This window comes from Salvelinus namaycush, chromosome 9, assembly GCF_016432855.1.
Source record: "Salvelinus namaycush isolate Seneca chromosome 9, SaNama_1.0, whole genome shotgun sequence".
Taxonomy (NCBI): Eukaryota; Metazoa; Chordata; class Actinopteri; order Salmoniformes; family Salmonidae; genus Salvelinus; species Salvelinus namaycush.
The window spans coordinates 3612564-3628582 of record NC_052315.1 but is presented as its reverse complement, the minus strand read 5'-3'; the positions used below and the strand labels follow the sequence as shown (position 1 = coordinate 3628582).

Sequence of the window (16019 nt, the reverse complement as noted above, 5' to 3'; positions counted from 1 at the left end):
TATTACTTTCAACCTTTAGCCAGTTCAAACCTCTCCTCACAGCAGAGCCAGGGACATGCAGAATACATTTAGGAAGACTTGGGACTTAATAAATAACAGTTTGTATGTTTTCCACCCTTTTACATTGCATTATTATCAATAAAATAATTGTCCTCTGAGATTAAAATATAAATTATATTGTTGATTTTTGTGTTATTAAATAATATTTTACTACAAAATAAAAGACAAGACACTTGTAGATCGTGCATAAATTATATCAATAAAGCGTTATATTCTTCTACATCAAATCAAATGTATTTGTCACATACGCCGAATACCTTGTAGTGGAATGCTTGCTTACAAGCCCTTAATATGCAGTTTTAAGAAAATAGAGTTAAGAAAATATTTACTAAATAAACTAAAGTATATATATATAAAAAGTAACACAATAACAAGGCTATATACAGGGTGTTACGGTACAGAGTCAATGTGGAGGCTATATACAGGGTGTACCGGTACAGAGTCAATGTGGAGGCTATATACAGGGTGTTACGGTACAGAGTCAATGTGGAGGTTATATACAGGGTGTTACGGTACAGAGTCAATGTGGAGGCTATACACAGGGTGTTACGGTACAGAGTCAATGTGGAGGCTATATACAGGGTGTTACGGTACAGAGTCAATGTGGAGGCTATATACAGGGTGTTACGGTACAGAGTCAATGTGGAGGCTCTATACAGGGTGTTACGGTACAGAGTCAATGTGGAGGCTATACACAGGGGGTACCGGTACAGAGTCAATGTGGAGTCTATATACAGGGTGTTACGGTACAGAGTCAATGTGGAGGTTATATACAGGGTGTTACGGTACAGAGTCAATGTGGAGGCTATACACAGGGTGTTACGGTACAGAGTCAATGTGGAGGCTATATACAGGGTGTTACGGTACAGAGTCAATGTGGAGGCTATATACAGGGTGTTACGGTACAGAGTCAATGTGGAGGCTATATACAGGGGGTACCGGTACAGAGTCAATGTGGAGGCTATATACAGGGTGTTACGGTACAGAGTCAATGTGGAGGCTATATACAGGGTGTTACGGTACAGAGTCAATGTGGAGGCTATATACAGGGTGTTACGGTACAGAGTCAATGTGGAGGCTATATACAGGGTGTTACGGTACAGAGTCAATGTGGAGGCTATACACAGGGTGTTACGGTACAGAGTCAATGTGGAGGCTATATACAGGGTGTTACGGTACAGACACAATGTGGAGGCTATATACAGGGTGTTACGGTACAGAGTCAATGTGGAGGCTATATACAGGGTGTTACGGTACAGAGTCAATGTGGAGGCTATATACAGGGGGTACCGGTACAGAGTCAATGTGGAGGCTATATACAGGGTGTTACGGTACTGAGTCAATGTGGAGGCTATATACAGGGTGTTACGGTACAGAGTCAATGTGGAGGCTATATACAGGGTGTTACGGTACAGAGTCAATGTGGAGGCTATATACAGGGTGTTACGGTACAGAGTCAATGTGGAGGCTATATACAGGGTGTTACGGTACAGAGTCAATGTGGAGGCTATACACAGGGTGTTACGGTACAGAGTCAATGTGGAGGCTATATACAGGGTGTTACGGTACAGAGTCAATGTGGAGGCTATATACAGGGGGTACCGGTACAGAGTCAATGTGGAGGCTATATACAGGGTGTTACGGTACAGAGTCAATGTGGAGGCTATATACAGGGTGTTACGGTACAGAGTCAATGTGGAGGCTATATACAGGGTGTTACGGTACAGAGTCAATGTGGAGGCTATATACAGGGTGTTACGGTACAAAGTCAACGTGGAGACTATATACAGGGTGTTACGGTATAGAGTCAATGTGGAGGCTATATACAGGGGGTACTGGTACAGAGTTAATGTGGAGACTATATACAGGGTGTTACGGTATAGAGTCAATGTGGAGGCTATATACAGGGGGTACTGGTACAGAGTCAATGTGGAGGCTATATACAGGGTGTTACGGTACAGAGTTAATGTGGAGACTATATACAGGGTGTTACGGTACAGAGTCAATGTGGAGGCTATATACAGGGTGTTACGGTACAGAGTCAACTTGGAGGCTATATACAGGGTGTTACGGTACAGAGTCAATGTGGAGACTATATACAGGGGGTTACGGTACAGAGTCAATGTGGAGGCTATATACAGGGTGTTACGGTACAGAGTCAATGTGGAGACTATATACAGGGTGTTACGGTACAGAGTCAATGTGGAGGCTATATACAGGGTGTTACGGTACAGAGTCAATGTGGAGGCTATATACAGGGTGTTACGGTACAGAGTCAATGTGGAGGCTATATACAGGGTGTTACGGTACAGAGTCAATGTGGAGGCTATATACAGGGTGTTACGGTACAGAGTCAATGTGGAGGCTATATACAGGGTGTTACGGTACAGAGTCAGTGTGGATGCTATATACAGGGGGTACCGGTACAGAGTCAATGTGGATGCTATATACAGGGGGTACCGGTACAGAGTCAATGTGGAGGCTATATACAGGGGGTACCGGTACAGAGTCAGTGTGGAGGCTATATACAGGGTGTTACGGTACAGAGTCAGTGTGGAGGCTATATACAGGGGGTACCGGTACAGAGTCAATATGGAGGCTATATACAGGGGGTACCGGTACCGAGTCAGTGTGGAGGCTATATAGAGGGGGTACCGGTACCGAGTCAGTGTGAAGGTTATATACAGGGGGTACCAGTACCGAGTCAGTGTGGAGGTTATATACAGGGGGTACGGTACCGAGTCAGTGTGGAGGTTATATACAGGGTGTACCGGTACCGAGTCAGTGTGGAGGTTATATACAGGGTGTTACGGTACAGAGTCAGTGTGGAGGTTATATACAGGGGGTACCGGTACCGAGTCAATGTTCGAGGGTACAGGTTAGTCGATGTAATTTGTCCATGTAGGTAGGGGTAAAGGGTAGAACTATGGGAAAGGGGGGTAGGACTAGGGGAAAGGGGGGTAGAACCCATGGCGAAGGGGGTAGGACTATGGGAAAGGGGGCTAGGAAACATGGCGAAGGGGGGTAGGACTATGGGAAAGGGGGGTAGGAAACATGGCGAAGGGGGGTAGGACTATGGGAAAGTTGGGTAGGAAACATGGCGAAGGGGGTAGAACCCATGGCGAAGGGGGTAGGACTATGGGAAAGGGGGGTAGAACCCATGGCGAAGGGGGTAGGACTATGGGAAAGGGGGGTAGGACCCATGGCGAAGGGGGTAGAACCCATGGCGAAGGGGGTAGGACCCATGGCGAAGGGGGTAGTACCCATGGCGAAGGGGGTAGGACCCATGGCGAAGGGGGTAGAACCCATGGCGAAGGGGCTAGGACCCATGGCGAAGGGGGTACTACCCATGGCGAAGGGGGTAGGAAACATGGCGAAGGGGGTAGGACCCATGGCGAAGGGGGTAGGACCCATGGCGAAGGGGGTAGAACCCATGGCGAAGGGGGTAGAACCCATGGCGAAGGGGGTAGGACCCATGGCGAAGGGGGTAGGACCCATGGCGAAGGGGGTAGGACCCATGGCGAAGGGGGTAGGACCCATGGCGAAAGGGGTAGGACCCATGGCGAAGGGGGTAGGACCCATGGCGAAGGGGGTAGGACCCATGGCGAAAGGGGTAGGACCCATGGCGAAGGGGGTAGAACCCATGGCGAAGGGGGTAGAACCCATGGCGAAGGGGGTAGGACCCATGGCGAAGGGGGTAGGACCCATGGCGAAGGGGGTAGGACCCATGGCGAATGGGGTAGGACCCATGGCGAAGGGGGTAGGACCCATGGCGAAGGGGGTAGGACCCATGGCGAAGGGGGTAGGACCCATGGCGAATGGGGTAGGACCCATGGCGAAGGGGGTAGGACCCATGGCGAAGGGGGTAGGACCCATGGCGAAGGGGGTAGGACCCATGGCGAATGGGGTAGGACCCATGGCGAAGGGGGTAGAACCCATGGCGAAGGGGGTAGGACCCATGGCGAAGGGGGTAGAACCCATGGCGAAGGGGGTAGAACCCATGGCGAAGGGGTTAGAACCCATGGCGAAGGGGGTAGAACCCATGGCGAAGGGGCTAGGACCCATGGCGAAGGGGGTAGGACTATGGGAAAGGGGGGTAGGAAACATGGCAAAGGGGGTAGGACTATGGGAAAGGGGGGTAGGACTAGGGGAAAGGGGGGTAGGAATAGGGGAAAGGGGGGTAGGAATAGGGGAATGGGGTAGGGACTATGGGAGAGGGGGGTAGGAAACATGGCAAAGGGGGGGTAGGACTAGGGGAAAGGGGGGTAGGACTAGGGGAAAGCGGGGTAGGAATAGGGGAAAGGGGGGTAGGAATAGGGGAATGGGGTAGGGACTATGGGAAAGGGGGGTAGGACTATGGGAAAGGGGGGGTAGGACTAGGGGAAAGGGGGGTAGGAATAGGGGAAAGGGGGGTAGGAATAGGGGAATGGGGTAGGGACTATGGGAAAGGGGGGTAGGAAACATGGCAAAGGGGGTAGGACTATGGGAAAGGGGGGTAGGAAACATGGCAAAGGGGGTAGGACTATGGGAAAGGGGGGTAGGACTAGGGAAAAGGGGGTTAGGAATAGGGGAAAGGGGGGTAGGAATAGGGGAATGGGGTAGGGACTATGGGAAAGGGGGGTAGGACTATGGGAAAGGGGGGTAGGAAACATGGCAAAGGGGGTAGGACTATGGGAAAGGGGGGTAGGAAACATGGCAAAGAGGGTAGGACTAGGGGATCCAGTGTGTTGGGTAGAGTCCAGTGTGTGGGTAGAGTCCAGGGTGTTGGTAGAGTCCAGTGTGTTGGGTAGAGTCCAGTCTGTGGGTAGAGTCCAGTGTGTTGGGTAGAGTCCAGTGGGTTGGTAGAGTCCAGTGTGTTGGGTAGAGTCCAGTGTGTTGGGTAGAGTCCAGTGTGTGGGTAGAGTCCAGTGTGTGGGTAGAGTCCAGTGTGTGGGTAGAGTCCAGTGGGTGGGTAGAGTCCAGTGTGTGGGTACTGCTCTGGGATTTCACCATGATGCCAATGGTGACTTTTAAACAGTTACAGAGTTTAATGGCTGTGATGGGAGAACACTGAGGATTGATCAACAACATTGTAGTTACTCCACAATACTAACCTAAATGACAGTGAAAATAAAGAAGCCTGTACAGATATAAACTATTCCAAAATGTGCATCCTGTTTGCAACAAGGCACTAAAGTAATACTGCAAAAAATTGTGGCAAAGCAATTTCGACCCTGAATACAAAGTGTTATGTTTGGGGCAAATCCAATACAACACAGTGATGAGTACCAGTCCCCATATGTTCAAGCATAGTGGTGGCTGCATCATGTTATGGGTATGGCTGTAATCGTTAAGGAGTTGTTTTTCAGGATAAAAAATTAATGGAATTGAGCTAAGCACAGGCAACATCCTAAAGGAAAACCTGGTTCAGTCTGCTTTCCACCAGACACTGGGAGATGAATTCACCTTGCAGCAGGACAATAACCTAAAACACAAGACCAAATCTACACTGGAGCTGCTTACCAAGAAGACAGTGAATGTTCCTGAGTGGCCGAGTTACGGTTTTGACTTAAATCTGCTTGAAAATCTATGGCAAGACCTGGAAATGTGGTCTAGCAATGATCAACATCCAATTTGACAGAGCATGAAGAATATTGAAAATAATAATTGTCAAATGTTGCACAATCCAGGTGTGGAAAGATTTGAGACACTTACCCAAAAAGACTCACAGCTGTAATCGCTGCCAAAGCTGATTCTAACATGTATTGTCACATTTGTTGAATGCTTATGTAATCAAGATATTATGTAATCTTTTCATTTTCATATTTTTAATTTTTTTATCTTCCACTTTGACATTACAGAGTATTTTGTGTAGATTTTTGACAACAAAAAAAAGACAATTAATTAAAATTGAATCCCACTTTGTAACACAAGAAAATTGGAAAAGTCAAGGGGTGTCACGTTCCTGACCGGTTTTCTGTTATTTTGTATGTGTTTGACGGTCAGGGCGTGAGTTTGGGTGGGTAGTCTATGTTATGTGTTTCTATGTTGGTTAAAGGGTGACCTGATATGGCTCTCAATTAGAGGCAGGTGGTTTTCATTTCCTCTGATTGAGAGCCATATTAAGGTAGGTGTTTTCACATTGATTGTTGTGGGTGGTTGTCTCCTGTGTCAGTGTCTGTGTATGTTACGCCACACGGGACTGTTTTCGGTTTTGTTTGTTTGTTCGTTTATGTAGTCATTTTTCCTGTTCATGCGTTCTTCGTGTTTCATGTAAGTTCGTCGTCCAGGTCTGTCTACATCGTTTATTATTTTGTAAATTGTTTAAGTATATTTTCGTGTTCGTTTTCGTCCTTGTGAAATAAATATAATGTCAAGTTACAACGCTGCGTCTTGGTTCAATCCATGCTCCTCCTCTTCGGATGAAGAGGAAGAGGAAAGCCGTTACAAGGGGTGTGAATACTTTATGAATGCAATGTACATCGTGGATGACAAGGAGCTTGGTCACAGTCATATACTGGGCTATACTCATCACCCTCTGTAGCGCTTTGCGGTCAGATGCCTTGCAGTCGCCTTACCAGGCGGTGATGCAGCCAGTCAAGATGCTCTCAATGGTGCAGCTGTAGAACTTTTTGAGGATCTAAGGGCCCATGCCAAATATTTTCAGCCACCTGAGGGGGAAGAGGTACTGTTGTGCTCTCTTCACAACTGTGTGGGTATAATGGACCATTTTAATTCCTTAGTGATGTGGCCGCCGAGGAACTTGAAACTCTCAAACCCGCTCCACTCTACAGTCCCGTCGATGGGAACGTGGGTGTGCTCGACCCTCTGTTTCCTGTAGTCCACACTGCCAGGTCTCTGTCCTCACCCATATAGCTGAGTCATTGTACTTAGAACAATATTTTATAAAACACAAACAACTATGCCTTGTAAACCTGTCATAATTTCTGTCTGAATGCCACAATGACTTCCAGTAAACCACAAAGACTCTTAGAAAGAAAACCAGTTAGTAACTGCTTGGGACTGGCTTTAAAGGAGATTGTCTCAGTTGTAACCATAACCACATTGCCTTAAGTCTCGTGGTCTGCATTAGGGGTCAAAGGTGGGGAGAGTTCACTGCTACCGCCTGTGTTGCTGGTTTTTCACGTTTATGTCTCGAACCTTAACTTTGACCATGGCGAAGGGGTGTAGGGACTATGGGAAAGGGGGGTAGTACTAGGCAAAAGGGGGGTAGGACTAGGGGATTGGAGGGTAGGAATAGGGGAAAGAGGGGTAGGACTATGGCGAAGGGGGTAGGACTATGGGAAAGGGGGTAGGACTAGGCAAAAGGGAGGTAGGACTATGGGAAAGGGGGGTAGTACTAGGCAAAAGGGGGGTAGGACTAGGGGAAAGGGGGGTAGTACTAGGCAAAAGGGGGGTAGGACTAGGGGATTGGAGGGTAGGACTAGGGGAAACGGGGGTAGGGACTAGGGGAAAGGTGGTTAGGACTATGGGAAAGGGGGGTAGGACTTTCACGTTTATGTCTCGAACCTTAACTTTGACCATGGCGAAGGGGTGTAGGGACTATGGGAAAGGGGGGTAGTACTAGGCAAAAGGAGGGTAGGACTAGGGGATTGGAGGGTAGGAATAGGGGAAAGGGGGGTAGGGACCATGGCGAAGGGAGGTAGGACTATGGCAAAGGGGGTAGGACTATGGGAAAGGGGTGTAGGACTATGGGAATGGGGGGTAGGACTAGGGGAATGGGGGTTAGAACTATGGGAAAGAGGGGTAGGACTATGGGAAAGGGGGGTAGGGACTATGGGAAAGGTGGTTAGGACTATGGCAAAGGGGGTAGGACTATGGGAAAGGGGTGTAGATCTATGGGAAAGGGCGGTAGTACTATGGGAAAGGGGGGTAGGGACTATGGGAAAGGGGGTAGGACTATGGCAAAGGGGGTAGGACTATGGGAAAGGGGGGTAGGACTATGGGAATGGGGGGTAGGACTAGGGGAATGGGGGTTAGGACTATGGGAAAGAGGGGTAGGACTATGGTGAAGGGGGTAGGACCATGGGAAAGGGGGGTAGGACCATGGCGAGGTGGGTAGGACTATGGGAAAGGGGATAGGACTATGGGAAAGGGGGGTAGGGACTATGGGAAAGGGGGTTAGGACTATGGGAAAGGGGGGTAGGGACTATGGGAAAGGGGGTAGGACTATGGGAAAGGGGGATAGATCTATGGGAAAGGGCGGTAGTACTATGGGAAAGGGGGGTAGGGACTATGGGAAAGGGGGTAGGACTATGGGAAAGAGGGGTAGGACTATGGCGAAGGGGGTAGGACTATAGGAAAGGGGGGTAGGACTATGGGAAAGGGGGGTAGGACTAGGGGAATGGGGGTAGGGACTATGGGAAAAGGGGGTAGGGACTATGGGAAAGGGGTTAGGACTATGGGAAAGGGGGGTAGGACTAGGGGAATGTGGGTAGAGACTATGGGAAAAGGGGGTAGGACTATGGGAAAGGGGTGTAGAACTATGGCGAAGGGGGTAGGACTATGGGAAAGGGGTTAGGACTATGAGAAAGGGGGGTAGAACTATGGGAAAGGCGGGTAGGACTATGGGAAAGGAAGGTAGGAAACATGGCAAAGGGGGTAGGACTATGGGAAAGGGGGGTAGGACTAGGGGAAAGGGGGGTAGGAATAGGGGAATGGGGTAGGGACTATTGTAAAGGGGGGTAGGACTATGGGAAAGGGGGGTAGGGACCATGGCGAAGGGAGGTAGGACTATGGGAAAGGTGGGTAGGAATAGGGGAAAGAGGGGTAGGACTATGGCGAAGGGGGTAGGACTATGGCAAAGAGGGGGTAGGACTATGGCAAAGGGGGTAGGACTATGGGAAAGGGGGGTAGGACTATGGGAATGGGGGGTAGGACTATGGCAAAGGGGGTAGGACTATGGTGAAGGGGGTAGGGACTATGGCAAAGGGGGTAGGACTATGGGAAAGAGGGGTAGGACTATGGCAAAGGGGGTAGGACTATGGGAAAGGGGGGTAGGAGTATGGGAATGGGGGGTAGGACTAGGGGAAACGGGGGTAGGGACTAGGGGAAAGGTGGTTAGGACTATGGGAAAGGGGGGTAGGACTTTCACGTTTATGTCTCGAACCTTAACTTTGACCATGGCGAAGGGGTGTAGGGACTATGGGAAAGGGGGGTAGTACTAGGCAAAAGGGGGGTAGGACTAGGGGATTGGAGGGTAGGAATAGGGGAAAGGGGGGTAGGGACCATGGCGAAGGGAGGTAGGACTATGGCAAAGGGGGTAGGACTATGGGAAAGGGGTGTAGGACTATGGGAATGGGGGGTAGGACTAGGGGAATGGGGGTTAGAACTATGGGAAAGAGGGGTAGGACTATGGGAAAGGGGGGTAGGGACTATGGGAAAGGGGGTAGGACTATGGCAAAGGGGGTAGGACTATGGGAAAGGGGGGTAGGACTATGGGAATGGGGGGTAGGACTAGGGGAATGGGGGTTAGAACTATGGGAAAGAGGGGTAGGACTATGGTGAAGGGGGTAGGACCATGGGAAAGGGGGGTAGGACCATGGCGAGGTGGGTAGGACTATGGGAAAGGGGGTAGGACTATGGGAAAGGGGGGTAGGGACTATGGGAAAGGGGGGTAGGACTATGGGAAAGGGGGTTAGGACTATGGGAAAGGGGGGTAGGGACTATGGGAAAGGGGGTAGGACTATGGGAAAGGGGGTTAGGGACTATGGGAAAGGGGGTAGGACTATGGGAAATAGGGGTAGGACTATGGCGAAGGGGGTAGGACTATAGGAAAGGGGGGTAGGACTATGGGAAAGGGGGGTAGAACTAGGGGAATGGGGGTAGGGACTATGGGAAAAGGGGGTAGGGACTATGGGAAAGGGGTTAGGACTATGGGAAAGGGGGTAGGACTAGGGGAATGTGGGTAGAGACTATGGGAAAAGGGGGTAGGACTATGGGAAAGGGGTGTAGAACTATGGCGAAGGGGGTAGGACTATGGGAAAGGGGTTAGGACTATGAGAAAGGGGGGTAGAACTATGGGAAAGGCGGGTAGGACTATGGGAAAGGAGGGTAGGAAACATGGCAAAGGGGGTAGGACTATGGGAAAGGGGGGTAGGACTAGGGGAAAGGGGGGTAGGAATAGGGGAATGGGGTAGGGACTATTGTAAAGGGGGGTAGGGACCATGGCGAAGGGAGGTAGGACTATGGGAAAGGTGGGTAGGAATAGGGGAAAGAGGGGTAGGACTATGGCGAAGGGGGTAGGACTATGGCAAAAAGGGGGTAGGACTATGGCAAAGGGGGTAGGACTATGGGAAAGGGGGGTAGGACTATGGGAATGGGGGGTAGGACTATGGCAAAGGGGGTAGGACTATGGTGAAGGGGGTAGGGACTATGGCAAAGGGGGTAGGACTATGGGAAAGAGGGGTAGGACTATGGCAAAGGGGGTAGGACTATGGGAAAGGGGGGTAGGAGTATGGGAATGGGGGGTAGGACTAGGGGAAATGGGGGTAGGGACTAGGGGAAAGGTGGTTAGGACTATGGGAAAGAGGGGTAGTGCTATGGTTAAGGGGGTAGGACCATGGGAAAGGGGGGTAGGACTATGGGAAAGGGGGGTAGAACTATGGGAATGGGCGGTAGGACTAGGGGAATGGGGGTTAGAACTATGGGAAAGAGGGGTAGGACTATGGTGAAGGGGGTAGGACCATGGGAAAGGGGGGTAGGACCATGGCGAGGTGGGTAGGACTATGGGAAAGGGGGTAGGACTATGGGAAAGGGGGGTAGGGACTATGGGAAAGGGGGGTAGGACTATGGGAAAGGGGGTTAGGACTATGGGAAAGGGGGGTAGGGACTATGGGAAAGGGGGTAGGACTATGGGAAAGGGGAGTAGATCTATGGGAAAGGGCGGTAGTACTATGGGAAAGGGGGTTAGGGACTATGGGAAAGGGGGTAGGACTATGGGAAATAGGGGTAGGACTATGGCGAAGGGGGTAGGACTATAGGAAAGGGGGGTAGGACTATGGGAAAGGGGGGTAGAACTAGGGGAATGGGGGTAGGGACTATGGGAAAAGGGGGTAGGGACTATGGGAAAGGGGTTAGGACTATGGGAAAGGGGGTAGGACTAGGGGAATGTGTGTAGAGACTATGGGAAAAGGGGGTAGGACTATGGGAAAGGGGTGTAGAACTATGGCGAAGGGGGTAGGACTATGGGAAAGGGGTTAGGACTATGAGAAAGGGGGGTAGAACTATGGGAAAGGCGGGTAGGACTATGGGAAAGGAGGGTAGGAAACATGGCAAAGGGGGTAGGACTATGGGAAAGGGGGGTAGGACTAGGGGAAAGGGGGGTAGGAATAGGGGAATGGGGTGGGGACTATTGTAAAGGGGGGTAGGACTATGGGAAAGGGGGGTAGGGACCATGGCGAAGGGAGGTAGGACTATGGGAAAGGTGGGTAGGAATAGGGGAAAGAGGGGTAGGACTATGGCGAAGGGGGTAGGACTATGGCAAAAAGGGGGTAGGACTATGGCAAAGGGGGTAGGACTATGGGAAAGGGGGGTAGGACTATGGGAATGGGGGGTAGGACTATGGCAAAGGGGGTAGGACTATGGTGAAGGGGGTAGGGCCTATGGCAAAGGGGGTAGGACTATGGGAAAGAGGGGTAGGACTATGGCAAAGGGGGTAGGACTATGGGAAAGGGGGGTAGGAGTATGGGAATGGGGGGTAGGACTAGGGGAAACGGGGGTAGGGACTAGGGGAAAGGTGGTTAGGACTATGGGAAAGAGGGGTAGGGCTATGGTTAAGGGGGTAGGACTATGGGAATGGGGGGTAGGACTAGGGGAATGGGGGTTAGAACTATGGGAAAGAGGGGTAGGACTATGGTGAAGGGGGTAGGACCATGGGAAAGGGGGGTAGGACCATGGCGAGGTGGGTAGGACTATGGGAAAGGGGGTAGGACTATGGGAAAGGGGGGTAGGGACTATGGGAAAGGGGGGTAGGACTATGGGAAAGGGGGTTAGGACTATGGGAAAGGGGGGTAGGGACTATGGGAAAGGGGGTAGGACTATGGGAAAGGGGGGTAGATCTATGGGAAAGGGCGGTAGTACTATGGGAAAGGAGGGTAGGACTATGGGAAAGGGGGGTAGGACTATGGGAAAGGGGGGTAGGACTATGGGAAAGGGCGGTAGTACTATGGGAAAGGGGGGTAGGGACTATGGGAAATGGGGGTAGGACTATGGCGAGGTGGGTAGGACTAGGGGAAACGGGGGTAGGACTAGGGGAATGGGGGTAGGGACTATGGGAATAGAGGGTAGGACTATGGGAAAGGGGGGTAGGACTATGGCGAAGGGGGTAGGACTATGGGAAAGGGGGCAGGACTATGGTGAAGGGGGTAGGACTATGGGAAAGGGGGTAGGACTATGGGAAAGGGGGGTATGACTATGGGAAAGGGGGTTAGGACTATGGGAAAGGGGGGTAGTACTATGGGAAAGGGGGGTAGGGACTATGGGAAAGGGGGTAGGACTATGGGAAAGGGGGGTAGGACTATGGGAAAGGGCAGTTGTACTATGGGAAAGGGGGGTAGGGACTATGGGAAAGGGGGGTAGGGACTATGGGAAAGGGGGTAGGACATTGGGAAAGGGGGGTAGGACTATGGGAAAGGGCGGTAGGGACTATGGGAAAGGGGGGTAGGGACTATGGGAAAGGGGGGTAGGACTTTGGGAAAGGGGGGTAGGGACTATGGGAAAGGGGGGTAGGGACTATGGGAAAGGGGGGTAGGACTATGGGAAAGGGGGGTAGGACTATGGGAAAGGGGGTGGGACTTTGGGAAAGGGGGGTAGGACTATGGGAAAGGGGGGTAGGGACTATGGGAAAGGGGGGTAGACTACTAGGGATCAGAGAGAGAGAGACTTTGTGTGAAAGTGGGCTTTTTAAAATCTTGACCTGTTGATGGGAAGGTCTTAACTTCTTATGGCTGCAACTGGCAGCACTGAGTAACCTGGAAGAGGTGGCCATTTCAAACGGCCTCCTACTCAAATCTTGCTTGTACAATATGAATATTATTATTCTTTTTGGATAGAAAACACTTTCTAGTTTCTAAAAGAGTTGGAATTATTTCTCTGAGTGAAACAGAAGTCCTTTTGCAGCACTTTTCCTGACCAGGAAGTGAAATGTCAGAAATCTATGCTCTTTTCAATCTGATGCCTATACATGGTCATAACATCTAGGAGTCTGCTGACAGTCTATACGCCTTCCTATTGGTGTAAAGAGGATGTCAGAGAAGAATTTTTTTTGCTCCTCTTGGTCTATGGTGGAAAAAAAACTATTTCTTTGACCTGAGCGCCAACTTCCGGTATTCTGAAGGAAGTGGGATGGACTTCTGTTTTGCCTTCCTAACGAACGGCTAACGTCTCCGGCTCGAATTTTTTTGGATATATGTGACCATATCATCGTAATGTATGTTTTTTCAATATAGTTTAATCAGATTATTGAAACTTTATTCGGGAGTTTTGCCGTGTTCCGTCGTATGACTGTGTTTACGTTGGGCCACGGCTACTGGAAATGCTAAATGAACAGGGATATTTCTCATTCTGAAACGAAACAACGACTCATCTGGACAGAGGACGCCTGTTTCAACATTCTGATGAAAGATCAGCCAAAGTAAGACTCATTTTATGATGTTATTTCATATATCTGTCGTGCATGTGAACGGGTCGTGGGCGCCCAAATGTGTCTCTCTATTGTGGCTACGCTAATATAGCGATACATTTTGTTTTCGCTGTAAAACATTTAATACATCGGAAATATTGTTTGGAATCACAAGTTGCCTATCTTTCAATTGCTGCAAACTATATATTTTTCGGAAATGTTTTATGATGAGTAATAAGCCATTTGACGTTGGTGTCTGTTGGTGTCTGTAAATATTATGGCTGCTTTCGGTGCACTTTCTGATTTGTAGCTGAAATGTAAAATATGATTTATACCTGAAATATGCACATTTTTCGAAAAAAAATATGCTATACAATAAATATGTTATCAGACTGTCATCTGATGAATTTGTTTCTTGGTTAGTGGCTATTTATATCTTTATTTGGTCGAATTTGTGATAGCACCTGATGGAGTAAGAAACTGATGGAGTTAGAAAAGTCGTGTCATTTGCTAACGTGGTTAGCTAATAGATTTACATATTTTGTCTTCCCTGTAAAACATTTTAAAAATCGGACATGTTGGTTTGATTCACAAGAAGTTTATCTTTCATCTGGTGTCTTGGACTTGTTAATGTGTGAAAGTTAAATATTTTTAAAAACTAGCTTTTGAATGTCGCGCCCTGCACTTGAGCTGGATGTTGTCATAATTGTACCGGTGTCGGGCTTGCAGCCCAAACAGGTTAAAAGAACGAGTCTGTCGTTCTCTTAATGGAATCCCCTAGAACAGGGGGAACAGGCAACTGAAGGCCCTTGGGTCAAACCCCTCCCCCCACCCCCACAAAAAACAAAGTTACAATAGTACAATACACATGGTGCACTTTCGAATGTTGTTTTGTTCGTCAGCAGTTTTTCTCTTGTAATGTCAGTCACTGATAGTTACTCAATTAGCCAAGTCAGATAAACTTTTTTAGATTGGTAAATTGGTCTAGTGGCCAGCTATCTAAACTTCATCATAGTCGAATTATCGGCCGTGTGTAACGATGTTCCTCCTCCTCTTCATCCGAAAAGGAGGAGTAGTGATTCGACCAAAATGCAGCGTTGGAATATGACATAATGATTTATTAAACAAGACGAAGACGAAACGAAATACACTTTGATAAGCTACAAAACAAATAAACGATGTAGACAGACCTGGACACGAACTTACATATAACGTGAAGAACGCATGAACAGGAAACAGACTACATACAAAACGAACGAACAAACAAAACCGAAACAGTCCCGTGTGGCGTAACATACAGACACTGACACAGGAGACAACCACCCACAAACAAACAGTGTGAAAACACCTACCTTAATATGACTCTCAATCAGAGGAAATGAAAACCACCTGCCTCTAATTGAGAGCCATATCAGGTCACCCTTTAAACCAACATAGAAACAGAAAACATAGACTGCCCACCCAAACTCACGTCCTGACCAACTAACACATACAAAACTAACAGAAAACAGGTCAGGAACGTGACATAACCCCCCCCTCAAGGTGCGAACTCCGGGCGCACCAGCACAAAGTCTAGGGGAGGGTCTGGGTGGGCATCTGACCACGGTGGTGGCTCAGGCTCTGGGCGAGGTCCCCACCCCACCATAGTCAATCCCAGCTTACGTCTCCCCCTTAGAATGACCACCCTCATCTTACACCCACTTAATTTTAATGGTAACCTTAATATAAGGGGCAGCACCGGGACAAGGGGCAGCACCGGGATAAGGTAGCTCAGGACAGAGATATAGCACAGGACAGAGAGGTAGGTCAGGATAGAGAGGTAGCTCAGGATAGAGGGGCAACTCCGGACTGAAGGGCAGCTCCGGACAGAGAGACAGCTCTGGACTGAGGGGCAGTTCTGGATAAATGGCCGCTCTGGGCTGAGGGGCAGCTCATGACTGGCTGACGGCTCTGGACGCTCATGGCTGGCTGACGGCTCTGGACGCTCATGGCTGGCTGACGGCTCTGGATGCTCATGGCTCACTGGCGGCTCTGGACGCTCATGGCTCACTGGCGGCTCTGGCAGATCCTGTCTGGTTGGCGGCTCTGGCAGATCCTGTCTGGTTGGCGGCTCTGGCAGATCCTGTCTGGTTGGCGGCTCTGGCAGATCCTGTCTGGTTGGCGGCTCTGGCAGATCCTGTCTGGTTGGCGGCTCTGGCAGATCCTGTCTGGTTGGCGGCTCTGGCAGATCCTGTCTGACGAATGGCTCAGACGGCGCTGGGGAGACGGATGGCTCAGACGGCGCTGGGGAGACGGATGGCTCAGACGGCGCTGGGGAGACGGATGGCTCAGATGGCGC

General features: G+C 49.9%; 1 protein-coding gene across 1 annotated transcript; it reads right to left on the bottom strand.

Moving 5' to 3' along the window:
- Positions 1-3090: 3090 nt before the first annotated feature.
- Positions 3091-4125, bottom strand: LOC120053619 (putative proline-rich protein 21). The gene has a single exon (XM_039000761.1). The coding sequence runs from the start codon at positions 4123-4125 to the stop codon at positions 3091-3093; it is 1035 nt and encodes a 344-aa protein (XP_038856689.1).
- Between the last annotated feature and the right edge of the window lie 11894 nt (positions 4126-16019).